The sequence below is a fragment of the Heptranchias perlo genome, chromosome 14, assembly GCF_035084215.1.
Source record: "Heptranchias perlo isolate sHepPer1 chromosome 14, sHepPer1.hap1, whole genome shotgun sequence".
Classification (NCBI taxonomy): Eukaryota; Metazoa; Chordata; class Chondrichthyes; order Hexanchiformes; family Hexanchidae; genus Heptranchias; species Heptranchias perlo.
Genome location: NC_090338.1, coordinates 60,812,578 through 60,828,974, shown reverse-complemented (window position 1 = coordinate 60,828,974; position 16,397 = coordinate 60,812,578). Strand labels below are relative to the sequence as shown.

Below are 16,397 nucleotides of genomic sequence, written 5' to 3'. Positions count from 1 at the left end.
CCTGGAACCTTCTGGTCTGTGTGGTTTAGTGCTATTCTAGGCGCTACCTTTAACCACTAGGCTGGAGATGTCCCATCTTTTTGAATAGGGCCTCAGATCTAGATGCTACATCTAGTGAGTGGGCTGTATCAGATTTAGATCAATTATGGACAGGCAGATTAGTGAGTTAAACATCTATGTCCAACATGATCACCTTCTTTCTTATTAAACATTTCGCATTTATTGGAGAAGAATTCTAAATCATTCCAAACACCAGATTTTATGTGCACTCCCCCATCCCCTCACCTCTCTCCAATGGCGCACTCTTTAGCTAATGTGGCCCAGTGGTCTGGAACTCCCCCTAAGCTCCACCTCACCTTCAAAAGCCGCTCAAAGCCTATCTCTTTCGATCTTTTCCCCATTGGTGAGTTCCTGATCTCAGTTGTGCTGTCATGTGGTGGATGTCAAGGGTTTCCATTCCCACCCACAGGAAGGAAAAAAGGAAGGAGTCACCCCATGGAACACTTCTGAAGATTCCTTTGGTCACCTCACTTAGCTTGCCCCCCAATTCTTGATTAGTGTCTGTTGCCAACCTTTGCTGAAGTTCTTGGGACATTTCTCTCTATTAAAACAGTTGTATAAGTGTTGTCGCTGCTGCCTGTGATGCTCTTGTACTATCTGAGGGGAGGTGTGCTGAGAGATTTCCCCGAGATAGCCTGGCTGAGATCAGGGTGTTGGCTAATGTGACATCACAAGCCTGACCTGTTTCTTTGAGGTGCTTGCTCCTATGCTAATTATCTGTTTTATTGGCAGGTGTATGCACTGCCCACGGTACTAGGAAAGCATGAGGATCTGAAATACATCACCCCTGAAACGGTGAGTTCCACTGTTTACCTGGTGCTGCTTATGTTTATTAAGGAAATGAACTGCTTACAGAGAGAGAAAGGGACCTGTATTTATATAGCACTTTCCACATCCTCGGGACATCCCAAAGCGCTTCACAACCAAAGAATTAACTTGGAAGAGAAGTCACTGTTGCTATGTAGGCAAACATGGCAGACAATTTGGGCACAGCAAGATCCCACAAACAGCTGTGATCTGTTTTGCTGGTGTTGGTTAAATGATTGATATTGGCCAGGTCATCGGTAGAATTCCTTTGCTTTTTGACTAGTGTCATGGGATCATTTGTATCCACCTGAACAGGCAGACGGGGCCTCGGTTGGAGGACTGCCTCCAGGTAGGTCCTTCCCTGTTAATAAACATGTCTGCCTATTGGGTGTGGCACTAATCCCCATTACCAGTTAGAACAGCCAGGAATATCCGTGCACGAGTACTGCAGTAATGTGCTGTGCACAGTCTCTTACTTTCTCCCCACATCCTGAGTTGAAAGACTAAGTGACCCTTGCCCAGATTTGAACCTGGCACCTTCTGCCCATGAGTCTGATACTCAGAAAACTGGGCTGTCCAACTTTTGTCCAATGTTAAAGGATTCACCTTTTTTTTTTAAAAAAAGGACAACAGCTGACTAGCATGCTTCTTTTAATGAGATTTATTGAAGTCACTAGTTGCAGTCCACAGTGCTGCAGCACAGAATGGAAAGGCTGGGAGGATTCACAGATGGTGAGTTGCTAATCTCTGTAACGCTGTTGTGAGTGGTTGCCAAGGGCTTCCATTCCCACCCACGAGAAGGAAAATTGAAAGGAGTCACCCCATGCTACACTTTTGACCATTCCTTTGGTCACCTCCCCCCCCAGCTTTCTCCCAATTCCTAATTAGTGTCTATTGACAACCTTTGGTGAAGTCCATGGACATTTTATCATGTTCAAACTGTTGTATAAGTGTTTCCTGCTGCCTGTGGTGCTCGTACTCTCTGAGGGGAGGAACAATAATGAGATCTCCCCTACGTAGCCTGGCTGATACCAGGATTCTTTTTCAGCTCCAGCTATAGAATGGAGTTGTTGGAGGTCTGGGAGCAGATAATATACCTTACTTACTCTTCAATGGCATTGACTCTGACTCTGAATAACATTGCTCAAATGCCTTGGTGGGGTTAGGGCCATGGATCTTTAAGAACATAAGAAATAGGTTCAGGAGTAGGCCATACGGCCCCTGGAGCCTGCTCTGCCATTCAATAAGATAATGGCTGATCTTTGACCTCAACTCTACTTTCCCGCCTATCCCCATATCCCTGGATTCCCTTTGTTCAAAAACCTATCAACCTCATTCTTGAATATACTCAATGACTGAGCATCCACAGCCCCCTAAGGTAGAGAATTCCAAAGATTCACAACCCTCTGAGTGAAGAAATTTCTCCTCATCTCGGTCCTAAATGGTCCCTTATCCTGACTATGCCCTAGTTCTAGACTCCAGCCAGGGGAAACAGCCTCACAGCATCTACCCTGAGAGCCCTCTAAGAATTTTATACATTTCAATGAGATCACCTCTCATTCTTCTAAACTCCAGAGAATAGGCCCATTTACTTAAGCCCTCCTCATAGGACAACCCTCTCATCCCAGGAATCAATCTAGTGAACCATTGTTGCACCCCCTCTAAGACAAGTATATCCTTCCTTAGGTAAGGAGAACAAAACTGTACACAGTACTCCAGGTGTGGTCTCACCAGAACCCTATATAATTGCAGCAAGACCTCCTTAATCTTATATTCCAACCCCTTGCAATAAAGGCTAACCAACCATTTGCCTTCCTAATTGCTTGCTGTACCTGCATGTTAACTTTGCGATTTGTACAAGGACACCCAGATCCCTCTGAATACCATTTCTTAGTCTCCCACCTTTTAAAAAAAAATATTCTGCTTTTCTATTCCTACCAAAGATAATTTCACATTTCTCCACATTATACTCCATCTGCCACATTCTCACCCACACACTTAACCTGTCTAATCCCTTTGCAGCCTGATTGTGTCCCCCGCGTAGCTTACTTTCCCGCCTAGCTTTGTATCGTCAGCAAACTTGGATACATTACACTCGGTCCACTCATCTAAGTCATTGATATATGTTGTAAACAGCTGAGGCCCAAGCACTGTTCCTTACAGCACCCCACTAGTTACAACCTGCCAACCCGAAAATGACCCAATTATTCTTACTTTCTGTTTTCTGTCTGTTAACCAATCCTCAATTCATGCTAATATATTACCCCCAATCCCATGAGCCCTAATCTTGTGTAGCAGTCTCTTGTGTGGCACCTTATCGAATACCTTTCAAAAATCCAAATATACTACATCCACTGGTTCCCCCTTATCTACCCTGCTAGTTACACCCTCAAAAAAAACTTTTAATTTCCCTTTCGTAAAACCATGTTGACTTTGTCTAATCATATTATGATTTTCTGAGTGACCTGTTACTAACTCCTTAATAATAGATTCTAGTATTTTTCCTACTACTGATGTCAAGCTAACTGGCCTGTAGTTCCCTGTTTTCTCTCTCCCTCCTTCTTGAATAGTGGGGTTACATTTGCTACCTTCCAATCCACAGGGACCTTTCTAGAATCTAAGGAATTCTGGAAGATCAAAACCAATGCATCCACTATCTCTACAGTCACCTCTTTTAAAACCCTAGGATGTAGGTCATCAGGTCCAGGGGATTTGTCAGCTTTTAGTCCCATTAATTTCTCCAGAACTTTTCCTTTACTAATCTTAATTACTTTAAGTTCCTCACTATCATTAGACCCTTGGTTCCCTGCTGTTTCCGGTATGTTTTTTGTGTCTTCTACTGTGAAGACAGATACAAAATATTTGTTTGACGTCTCTGCCATTTCCTTATTCCCCATTATAATTTCTCCTATCTCTGCCTTTAAGGGACCCACATTTACTTAGCTAATCTCTTCCTTTTTACATACTTGTAGAAGCTCTTACAATCTGTTTTTATATTTCTTGCTAGTTTACGCTCATATTCTATCTTCTCCCTCTTTATCAATTTCTTGGTCATCCTTTGCTGATTTCGAAAAAACCCTCCCAATCCTCAGGCTTGCTACACTTTTTGACAACATTGTAAGCCTCTTCTTTTAATCTAATACTATCCCTAACTTCTCTAGTTAGCTACGGTTGGATCACTTTTCCCATGGAGTTTTTATTCCTCAAGGGAATGTATATTCGTTGAGAATTATAAATTATTTCTTTAAATGTTCACCATTGCTTATCTACAGTCATATCTTTTAATCTAATTTCCCAATCGACCTTAGCCAATTTGCCCCTCATACCAACATAATTGGCCTTGTTTAAATTTAAGACCCTAGTTTTGGACTTAACTACATCACTCTCAAACTTAATGTGAAATTCATCATATTATGATTACTTTGCCCCAGAGGATCCTTTATTATAAGATTACTAATTAACCCTGTCATTACACAGTACTAGACCTAAAATGGCCTGTTCTCTAGTTGATTCCTCTACATATCGTTCTAGAAAATAGTCTTGAATGCATGAACTCATCCTCCAAATTACTTTTGCCAATTTGGTTTGCCCAGTCTATATGAGGATTAAAGCCCCCTGTGTTTATGGCATTACCCTTGTTACATGCTCCTCTAATTTCCTGATTTATACTCTGTTCAATACTATAACTACTGTTAGGCGGCCTATAAACTACTCCCACGAGTGTTTTCTGCCCCTTATTATTTCTTGGTTCCACTCATACTGATTCTACATCCTGATTTTCTGAGCTAAGATCTTTTCTCACTACTGTCTTTATGCCATCCTTCATTATCAGGTCTACTCCCCCTCCTTTTCCATTTTGTCTGTCTTTTCTAAAAGTCAAGTACCCTGGAATATTTAGTTCCCAACCTTGGTCACCCTACAGCCACGTCTCAGTAAAGGCTACTAGATCAAACCTATTTATCTCTGTGCCATTAATTAATCTATCTTGTTATGAATGCTTTGTGCATTCAGATATAGCATCTTTAATTTTAACTTTTTACTACTTTTCCCTGATGTACCCTTAGTAACAAATTACCTTTGTTTAAACTCTGTATCCCTTCCTGTCACACTCTGCTTGTTTTTACTCAAATTGCTACTCTATAGCCTTGACTTTTCTCTTTTAGACTTATAAATTTACCCTTACCTGAACCCTCACCACTCTTTTCCCCCCCACCCCCCACCACCTCTTATTAGTTTAAAGCCCTATTTACTGCCATAGTTATTTGATTCGCCAGGACACTGGTCCCAGCTCGCTTTAAGTGGAGCCCGTCCCAATGGAACAGCTCCCTCTTCCCTCAGTACTGGTGCCAGTGCCCCATGAATTGAAACCCCTGTTTCCCACATCACTATTTCAGCCACGCATTTAACCATCTAATCTGTTTGACCCAAGGCCAATTTGCACGTAGCTCAGGTAGTAATCCAGAGATTCTTACCTTTTTGATGTTCCGCTTTTTAATTTGGACCCGAGCTGCTCAAACTCCCTCAGCCGAACCTCATTCCTACTTCTACCTATGTCATTGGTTCCGCTCTCGGCGGGGGGGGGCCTCCCGCTCCCGCTCTTGCTCCTTTTTATCCCCGCTCTGCTCTCAGGCCTCCCCTCCCGCTCCTTTTATTCCCGCTCTGCTCTTGGTTGCTGGTCCTGCTCCTTGAGGTAAGTCCATATAAATGACCTACTCGCTGACCTAGAGTGCTGCTAGCGCTTACCAGGTCCTAGCAGGGCAGGTGTCCTGGCCAAGTTCCATGATGTTGGCATCCCTTTATTACTGGAGAAGTGATGGCTTAGTATAAAACTTTGGCATAGCTCTATTCCTTTAGTATAGGCCATCAATCCGCTTCACCATCAAAACAGTTTGCTCAAGTTCTTGGTCAACGCAAGGCCCTGTACTGAATTTTAGAAGAATTTATTGGTGCTATCATGCACAAATTTATTTGTGTTGCTGATTCCCCTTTGCTGTTTATTTTTGCCATGTGCCTTTTGTCCAGCACCATTGTATTTTAATCTCTGATTCACTGGCACTAACTATGGGCACAGAGATGGAATTGCCAACACAGTAGAACATTGCATTTTTCCACCCCACATCCGAAGGTCAGGATTTGCCTTTCCCGTCCTTCAGCGAATGTGAGCCTGTGTTTTGGGCAAAGCAAAAATGATCCATCAGATATAGAGCACGACTAGCCTTATCATCTTTGAATGCTACACACTTGGCCCTGGGATCTTCCAGCTGGCAAACCATGCAAGGATATGCGGGTATTTAGTTGCAAGAGCAGAAAGTGACCATTAAAGGTGCACCCTGTAAATCTGCTGACTGCTTTTGCACAGATGGCCAAGGTACTACATGGAGAATATGACCACCTTCTAGAAGGAGCCTATATCGTTGACTGCCGCTACCCATACGAGTTTGAAGGAGGACATATCAAGGTAAGTTAGATGGACACTAAATCATCTGCAAGTATTTGTAGTATTTTCCTTTCTTTCTTCCTCCCTACTTGCACTTGCACCATTCTCTAGAGAAGAAAGGGTACTTGGGTAACCTGCTGCCAGGTCTTTGCCAACACTTCTCCCACCAATTGTAAATCAACGCTTCCTCTTTTTTATTCCAAACTTGCCCCTCTCTGCTACGTGAAGCAAATGTTAAATTATCGAATGTGAGATTTGTTCCTCCTTCTGACAAGGCAGCTTGTGAGTCTACTTCCCCAAGTATTTGATTTTAAACTCCTGATGTGAGCAGGACTTTGAATTGATATACCCGATCGTGTGAGGATCAGAATCAATTGCAGATGTGTAGTTATTAACCTGGGTGTGTTTCAGCAGTTGTGTATTTTTAAGTTGCGTGTTCGGGTGTTTGCAAGTTGTAGAGGGGAAGTCCCAATTTAGGAGTCACTCTTCTCGTCGTAACTATTTCTGCTCAATCTGTCAGAGCTGAGATTTTTGCTGATTCTCCTGCTTTCTTAGGGTGCGCTGAACCTTCACAAAGCAGATGACGCCGTCAACCATTTCTTAAAGAAGCCCATTGTTCCCAAATCCAAAGACAAGAGATTGATTATAATCTTCCACTGTGAATTTTCATCAGAGCGAGGACCAAAGATGTGAGTTGTATGAATTGTTTTCTTAATCTCCATTGAATTGGTATTAATCTTAGACTGAAGGTTGGGAAGGGACTTGACACCGTGGCGAATAGTCTCATCCTTCTGGGACCTTGGGGTGAAGTGAAACTTCAACAGATAACTGACTCGTGTAGCACGGCTAGAACCAGGTGAGCTATCCTCATTGACGAGGGGCTGGTTGGCACAATCTGCTGAGCCTTGTTCTCTGTCCCAGCACTCAAGAAAGATTGGTTTGTTTAATGTGGCTAGAACCAGGTATGATTTTCCTCATGCTTTACTAGGCATTGTAAGAGGGACAGGACAAGATAAATGATCAAATAAATTTAAATGAGCACAGTTCAGAACAAGGGGTTGTGAAGTAAATATTTTGTGTTTAACAATTCAGAAGAAAATTTTACAGAATCACCTTTAAAAAATACTGTAGGGATTCCCTGATTGCTTAGTGGGTAAATGTACTGCCTAATGTGGTAGTTAGACACACAGACCAGTAACAACCTAGGTTCAACCCTCTTATTCTGTGGATCAAGGAGAGGGAAAACTAGCCATGGTTTTGCTCCTGATTGCTATTCAGTGGCATCTAAGGGAAAGTAGGTGTATGTGAATTTGGGGTGAGGATTGAACCAGGCTTGGATATGGTGGGTCCAGAGGCCAAAATGTACATGAAACTCGCTGTCCAGGAAGATACAGGAAGTTTGCCAGCACCTATAAAAGAAAAGAAAGATTTGCATTTATATAGTGTCTTTCACAACCTCAGGACGTCCCAAAAGAACTTTACAGCCAATGAAGTACTTTTTTAAAGTTGTAATGTAGGAAACACAACAGCCAATTTGCACACAGCAAGGTCCCACAAACAATGAGATAATGACCAGATAATCTGTTCTTAGGTGTTGGTTGAGGTATAAATATTGGCCAGGGCACTTGGGCGAACTCCACTGCTCCTCTTCGAAATAGTGCCGTGGGATCGTCCACGTCCACCTGAGAGGGCAGACAAGGCCTCGGTTTAATGTCTCATCTGAAAGACGGCACCCCTGACAGTGCAGCACTCCCTCAGTACTCCATTGGAGTGTCAGTCTAGATTTTGTGCTCGAGTCCTTGGATTGGGACTTGAACCCACAACTTTCTGATCCAGGCGACAGTGCTACCAACTGAGCCACGGCTGACATAGAACTGTACCATAGTGTGAGTATGGGAAGGGAGGGATGGGGAAGAAGCACATTACCACAGAATAGTAAATGAACTTCATTCACAAGTTGAGAGGCTTTGCATGTGCACTGTACAGATCTGTCTGGTCTCCTTTTCCTCAAAGGTGTCGCTTGCTGCGGGAGGAGGATCGAAGTATGAATGTGTACCCAAATCTGTACTATCCAGAGCTCTACATCCTGAAAGGAGGGTACAAGGCTTTCTTTCCTCCGTTCCTGGTAAGAAATAGCTTGTCATTTCCCTTAGAAGGTGGAGGGACCATTTCTGTAATGCAATGGCTGACCTGTTTCAACAGATTGTCAGGCAGCTGATTATGCAGTAAATTAACTCAAAGTAATGGGAAAAGCTTTGTCAGTGATGTGAAGAGTCAGAGAACTGTTAGTGTATTAGGCCAATGAAGGATGCTCAAGGACTGGTTACGAAGGACTCACAGGGTATGGCGGACACATTAAATGTGTTTATTTGCATCGGTCTTCACTCTTGAAGATGATACTTGACTGTTAGAATTTAATGATAAAACTAGTAATATTAGCATAGATGAACATATTGTTTTAGATACAATTAAGAACCTGAAAATAGATAGAGCAGCCAGGCCAGATGATATCCACCCGAGGGTCCACAGGGAGATGGGACACTTGCTGTGCGAGCCCCTTGGCTATATTTTTAATAGCTCACTCCCCTCTGGGACGGTTCCTATAGACTGGAAGGAGTCCCCATCTTTAAAAAAGGAGTTAAGATGGACCCAGGTAACTATAGGCCCATTAGTTTGACATCAGTAATAGGAAAGATGCTTGAGGGAATCATTAGGGATGTAATACATGACTAATTGGATAGAGAGGGAAGTATCAGGGACACCCAACATGGCTTCAAAAAAAGGATGTCATGTCTTACAAATTTGATTATAGTTTTTGACAAAGTCACCAAGATGGTGGATGAGGGAAGCCCAGTTGACATTGTCTGCTTAGACTTCCAAAAAGCTTTTGACAAGGTACCGCACAAGAGGCTTCTCTACACGATCGAAGCCTCTCTGGTATTAGTGGTAATCTAATTGAGCCTAACTGAGGACTGGCTGGAAGGCAGAAAGTAGTTATAGATAGATTTGGATCTATTTGGAGACCGGTCAGCAGTGGTTTCCTGCAGGAATCAATGTTGGGACTGTTGCTTTTTATTTTTAGTAATGATCTCGATGCAGGCGTTCGGGGCACGATCTGCAAATTTGCAGATGATAAGATTTGTGCGAGTGTCAGGACTGTAGACTATGTTTGATTGCTTCAAGCGGATCTTGATATTTTGGGGTTTGGGCTCGTGACTGCCAAATGATGTTTAATTTGGAAAAGTGCAGTGTTATGCATGTGGGCAGAGTGAATGGTTAACATTCATGCACCTTTCAGGGAAAACTATTAAAGTGGAGAAAGAAATGGATTGGGACGTTCTAATGCACAGATCTCTAAAGGTTCATGAGCAATGCCGTGAAGCAATAGCGAGAGCAAATAGGGTGTTGGGGTGCATTTACAGGACAATTGACTCTAAGACAAAGCATACTACTTCGTCCTTGTACAAGGTCTTGGTCAGGCCTCAGTTAGAATACTGTGTCCGGTTTTGGTCTCATCACATGGTGGGGAATATTGAGGCTTTGGAAAGGGTGCAGTGGAGGACCACTAGACTAATTCCAAGTTTAAAGCTTCTTGGTTATTAAGATAGGCTAAAAGAGCTGGAACTCTACACTTTTGAGATGCGTAGACTTAGGGGGTGATCTGATCGAGGTTTATAAGATGATGAAGGGAATAGATTGTGTTCGAGTTGAGAGTTTGTTCCAATTAAATAGGTTAGGGAGGACCAGGGGTCACAATGTTAAGTTGTACAAGGCCAGATCTAGGTTAGATGTCAGGAGGTGGTTCTTTTCCCAGAGAATAGTGGACCTCTGGAACAGGCTGCCGGCTCGTGTGGTGGACACCGATTCACTGAACCTTTCTGGATGGGGTGGAGATCATCTCTTACAAAAGGTAGGTCATGTAATGCATTGAATTATCAGGGCCAGAGTGATCTCCTGGCCTAGTTTCGATTGCCTAGTTGGGTCAGAGAGGAATTTCTTAGACTTCTCTCCCAAATTGGCCTGGGTTTTCATCTGGTTTTTCACCTCTCGCAGGTTTTGGGTGGGATGGAGAGTGTGTATATTGTGATACACAAGGTTATCACAATTGTGTAGAACAGGCTGGATGGACCAGAGGTTCTTTTCCTGTCCGTCATTGTTCGTATGTTTGTGGGGGATATGAATTTAAGTGCTTCATCTTCTCCCCTTTCAGCCTGACTCAGTTGCTTGCCCTGTTGTGTGAGTTAGAAGACTATGGATTCAAGCCCCATTTCAGACATGAACACATAATCTATGCTGAAATTTCAATCCAATACTGAGGTAGTGCTGCACTGTGGAAGTACCATCCTTTGAATGTGACTCCGAAGATCCGTCTTTGCTGGTTAAAGTGGAAACTAAAAGATCCTGTGCACTATTCGAAAAAGAGCAGGGAGTTCTCCCAGTATCTTGGCCAACGTATTTCATTCAACCACCATTCAGTATGAGGTCAATGCTGATTTCCTCCCCCCCCCACCCCCCACCCCAGTAGTTAGCCACAAAGTATAAATGAAACGAGCCAGGTTAATCTTGACTACCACCAAGAGCCCTTGTTGACTTTGGTTCTTGGCACACTCCAACCTGCTGATGAAATCTTTAGCTATGGAATCAGGAACAGGTGTAATGGTGAGATTGCACTAGCAAACCAAATTTTTTTTTAATCTTTCGACTTCTCCATACACAATTGCCAGGAAACCAGTCTGTACAGTAGTCCAGCCTTCATCCTTTCCCCACTCCCACCCCATGGCCAGCATGACTCCTGTCTCAGAACTTGGTAAGTTGCATGGATGTCGAGCACCTTTTAAAGGCAGGTGCACAAACATTCCATGTTGAAGTTTCTTGACATCAACCAGTTATGTGGAGGAAATATCCACTTAAATAATGGCTACTTAATTTGAGAGAGATTTAAAAAAATATATATCCATCAGTAACTAAACACTGCATATGTTTCTGAATGAGAGAAGCAATTACATTCTTACAGTAGCTTTGCTACTCTTGTGACATTTTCAACATGCTTACAGACACTAAAAGTCTAGGCAACTAATGTTGCTTTCGTGCTTGATCACAGGTTTGCTAATTGGAAATAATATGGTTTGGATTAGTGCTCTTCTCCAGAGATGCTCATTGCTAAAGGTGATGGTATGGTATGTATCATCTGTTGAGAGACCATTGCTTTTATGTTAGGGTTTCCCAGGCGATGGGGCAGGGATTTGATGAGAAATACCTATAACGTCTTTGTGACTGACCTCAATATGAACTGACTCTTCCAAAGTTATAAAACTATTGTCTGGCTGATTTTACTCCTGTTTGCTGTACTGCAGAATCACTGTGACCCTCCCGAGTACTGTCCCATGGATCATGAAGACTTCCAGGAGGAGATGTTGAAGTTGCGAAAGAAGAGCAAATCCTGGGCGGGAGAGCGTCGGAGGCGGGACCTAATCTCACGATTGGGGAAGATGTGATTGGATGCGAGAAAAGGGCAATGGGACACTCTCTCCTTTTCAAGATTTAATAGGAATTCTCTTTTCACTGCTTACTTCCACCATGGTAATGAGCTTTTCCAGAATGTTCCAACTCCACCATTACCCATAATTATAGCAAAGTGCATTGTCCTTTCTCCTTCCATCCAAATCTTGGAATGTTACAATGTCAGAAAGCATGAAGACTAGCTGCCACATGAAGAACTGAAACAAAATGGATTTAGAATGTAAAGAGGTTTTTAACTGCTATGCTTTTTGAAGAATTTGTTTTAAGGATAACCGTCTGAATTTAATAGAAGCTCCCTTGTCTGTTTTTTGAGAAGTGATTTGACCTCCTGACATCCTCTTTCCTCCCTCACCCCCACCCCACCCAAACAAATGCCAAGATGGGCAGTACAAATTGCAATCTGCTGCCCTACTGAATAATAACTGGCACTTTGCTCCTGTAATTTCCCCATACTGTGAATTCCCAAACTTGTGGTCAATTGTTGGAAGTCGGGGAGCATATCTGTCGTCTGTTTATCCACCTCTTGTGCTTTCGCTCCCACATTTCTTGAGCGGGTGGGGGGATTAACTTGAGAATCTTTACAAAACAAAGAAAACTCCTTTCTCTACAGTCTATTACGAACAGATACTGTGAAATAATCTATTTTTGTTGCCCCCTAGAATTGCAAACTATGCCTATCAAGTGGTCTTGTCACTTCCAATTCCATGCAGTAACCCAGACTCAACCTGCCCTTTGTCCTAACCAGGGCGGTATTTAGAAATGTTGATGCAAAATATAAATTAGATTGAGGTTAAGGATGAAGCAGAGACCTCACTGGCTAAGGAGCATTGAAGATGGGGCAACTGCCAGCTGATGGTTTAGCCTATGAACCTTGTGGTTATTCATCAGAGCTGGTGCTGGTCAGTGGATAGCGACAGGGCCATCAGACAGAAGGATGGGCAGCTAGCGAAAGCCATAAGGTCCCCCTTTAGGATCCACACCACAGCAGAGGGCACAGTTTTGCTCTGCACAGATGTGCAGGTGGATATCCGAGGCAGGTGTGAACACGTGACTGCAATACAGTGAGCATCGACCAGCATCAGAGTGCTTTCCCCAGTCCCTCGGTCAGCTCCACTCCCACTGTAGCACAACATTGCCAAATGTCGGTGTTTGACCCCTGTTGCAGCAAAGGATCGTTCTGAGGAAGACAGCTAGAGTTCCCTCTGCTATGTTGTGGATGCCAAGCAAGACCAGGATCAGGCTAGGCTGTGGTGCCATTCATGGACAAACAGCATGTGCTGTGATGGCTTTACGCAACGAGTATCAGCGAGCTGATTGACCATGAACGGCACCACTGCCTGGCCTGATTGTGGTCTTGCCTGACACCCACAGACGTGCACGTTCCAGCAGGACTTACTGGATAGTGATGAGCAGTGAATTCTGTGCAGTGTTTGTTTTTATTCACCTCCCAAATGTAGCACTCCCTCTGTACTGCTGCCTTGGCTGAGATCAGCTAACGTAACACAGGCCAGGAATGGAATCAGAGACCTTCTGGTGCTGCACCAGGTGATGTCTTTACTCACTGGATCATTTAAGATGATCTATTTTCACGTATTAGCATACTGTAGATCCTCTGTCTGAAATACTGCATCAGTATCTGTATGAGGGGTGAATGTGACACCTGGTACATGGTGCTTCAGCTGTTTTAATATGAATGAAATCCTGATTCCAATACCTGTGTAACTGTAATGCTTGTGGATTTTTGCTAGAGACTCCTGAAGTGGGCTTGCTTTCAGGTCCAGAGTACTAACCATTGCCAACCTTCAAAGATGTGATTAATTACAGTAAAAATCAGTAACTAGGCTTAAATTATTTTTAAAACAAGTTTTATTTTCTTCCTGCCCCTTCTCTTGCTTGGAAAAGGTTCTATGGTGCCATTATTCCTCCCATCATCTAACCCAAGTACCTGTTCTCCCTTTGAGATTTTTGAGGGCAAGTGCTGTTAACTATTGAACTATGGATGGCATTGCGTCCTCCACCGTTGAATAGCCTGACTACAATTATTGTCAAAACTCTCGTTATGACTGATCTTGCCTTTATCAGTTGTCCATACTTGCATCTTCCAGCAGAGTCACTGGATGGTGATGACGGGTAGAACCCCTGGCTGGCTTTATAAGCCACCCCCACCAACAAAGCTCTGGGGTTCAAGCTGATCGTAGAGCTCCAACTGCTGCCCCACCTGAGATCAGCTAACGGGGGCAGACAGAATGTAATTTTTTTTTAAATCAGGAAGAGCTGGGTATGTCGGGAACCCTTCTCGCTACATCGTTCAGGACTTTTGGGAGGGTCAGGCTTTAAATATTGTACTTGACCTTTGCTTCCAGTTTGGTGACTGGCAATTTGTTTTTGTTTTTTGCTGAAACTGGGCGCAAATAAGGAATTAAAGGGACACGTTGCCCTGAAAGGGTTTTTAATTAAAGAAAAAAAGTTGACTTAATATAAACCTTTTTAAATGTATTAAGCTATTTGTTATCTCCATTTTTAACGGATATATATAACTGCATAATGGAGATTTGCAGAAGTACAGTGAGAAGAGAAGACACTGAATAAGAGGAATGTTGTTGTAAAATGGGTTCAAATGACAAGAAGGAAGTTGATGAAAGAGGATGTTATTTATGAGTAACCAGTCAGAAAAAGCACATCTAGAGTAGATTAGATTGCAGTGTGGTGTCTTCACCCGGGCTGTGGTGAAATGTTGAAATTTGTGGTTAGGTGCTGTAATTTCTTTTCTCTATATTGGTTTTCACTCCCAAGAAAACCAAATTAGATGTTTGCAAATAAACATAAGGTGAGCTGCCAGCGCACCAGAACTAGAATCATAGAAATTTGCGGCACAGAAGGAGGCCATTCGCCCCATTGTGTCTGTGCCGGCCGTAAAAGAGCTATCCAGCCTAATCCCACTTTCCAGCTCTTGGACCGTTGCCTTGGATGTGCACTTGAAGTGCCGTAACCTACAAGTACTTTTTAAATGCAGTGAGGGTTTCTGCCTCTACCACTCTTTCAGGCAATGAGTTCCAGATCCCAACCACCATCTGGGTGAAAAAATTTCTCCTCAACTTCCCTCTAATCCTTCTACCAATTACTTTAAATCTATGCCCCTAGTTATTGACCTCTCTGCTAAGGGAAATAGGTCCTTCCTATCCACTCTATCTTGGCCCCTCGTAAATTTAAACACCTCAATTAAATCTCCCCTCAGCCTCCTCTGTTCCAAGGAAAACACCTCAGCCTTATCCCATCTTTCCTCAGAGCTAAAATTCTCCAGTCCTGGCAATGTCCTTGTAAATCTCCTCTGTACCCTCTCTATTGGGAACTCATTCTGTAGGCTGATGGTCTTAATGGCTCTTCCTATAAAGGTCCTTCATTTTAAAAAAAAAATTTCCCACAGTCCTTTCGACCCTCTCCCACGCCACCTGTCGGAAAGGGAACCGGAAAGCCGCCATTCTGACCCCTCCCACTTGCGATAGTGGTCGCAGATAAGAATGTGTTGGATGTAGAACTGTCCTAATCTGTGCTCTGTAGTTCTGTGGCAAAGCACGTTGACGTGCCAGGCTGAGGGAAGAGAAAGCTGGGCCTAAAGTAACACTTTTAATAGAAAGGTGCTTTTAAAAAATAAGTCATGAGGCCCTGGAGTAGTATTAACCAGTACGGCAACAGTGTTGGGGGTGGTGGGGGCGGGGGTGGAGGGCAGCATAGGGTGAGGTTTATACCCATGTTTGGGCTAAGATTTTGTTGTAAACCGAATGTGATGTGTAATGCACATTATCTGTATATATTTTAAGTCCTTACCAACTTAGGATACAGCCCTAAATCTTTCATTTACTTGTAACCTGTTACATGAAGATATAAAATGTATAGTTCCCCTCCTTACTGGGTTTTTTTACTCTAGTGTGTATTTTAGCAATCAAGTTTGTTTAACTGCCTCCTCAATAACTATGAAGCATATAAAGTTTTGATGCAGTAAGACGTCATGGAATTAGATACTGGTTGTATGAGCAAATCAGAACACTGGACTCTGGTTGTGTCCTTCGTGCAATCGGGAAAGTGGGCAATGCATCATTGAGTGATTAATGCCCCACGGTGCCAGCAGGTGGTACACAACAGGGACTTGATCCAGTGCATCTTGGATTTCAGGGCCAAGGAAGATCTTGGCCTTTTCAATGGAAATCAAATCATTGCCATGTGAGGGGGTATTCGATCACCTGACCGAGATCCAATTTATCTGGAATGACTCCATTATAAGAGGAATTTGGGACAATCTTCCAGTTTAAATCTTACCAGCTATTTTTATCCCTCTTTCCACCCCATACCATATCAAGATAAGCTGCTCTTGGGGCCCCTAACGATACTGGCTGAAGCTGACACGACCTAGTTTGGGATCTTTGTTTACCATTTTCTCCACTTTGAAGGGACCATGAATGTTGATCTGACAGTGCTCCAAACAACAATGCCATGCCTACCTACCCTTCCACTAGATGAACACCAATAATCTCAGCTAAGAGTGATTTACTGGAAACCAACTATCGCTTAGTCACCA

General features: G+C 43.2%; 1 protein-coding gene across 1 annotated transcript in view; it reads left to right on the top strand.

The window, feature by feature from the left end:
- LOC137332569 (M-phase inducer phosphatase 1-B-like) overlaps window positions 1-15,519 on the top strand; it is a 37,085-nt gene extending 21,566 nt beyond the window's left edge. The window contains exons 12-16 of the mRNA XM_067996491.1: window positions 793-855; window positions 6,227-6,325; window positions 6,860-6,993; window positions 8,318-8,429; window positions 11,659-15,519. Coding sequence (XP_067852592.1) covers window positions 793-855; window positions 6,227-6,325; window positions 6,860-6,993; window positions 8,318-8,429; window positions 11,659-11,799 — 549 coding nt within the window. The 3' untranslated portion in view covers window positions 11,800-15,519. The remainder of the gene's footprint in view (window positions 1-792; window positions 856-6,226; window positions 6,326-6,859; window positions 6,994-8,317; window positions 8,430-11,658) is intronic.
- The last annotated feature ends 878 nt before the right edge of the window (window positions 15,520-16,397 follow it).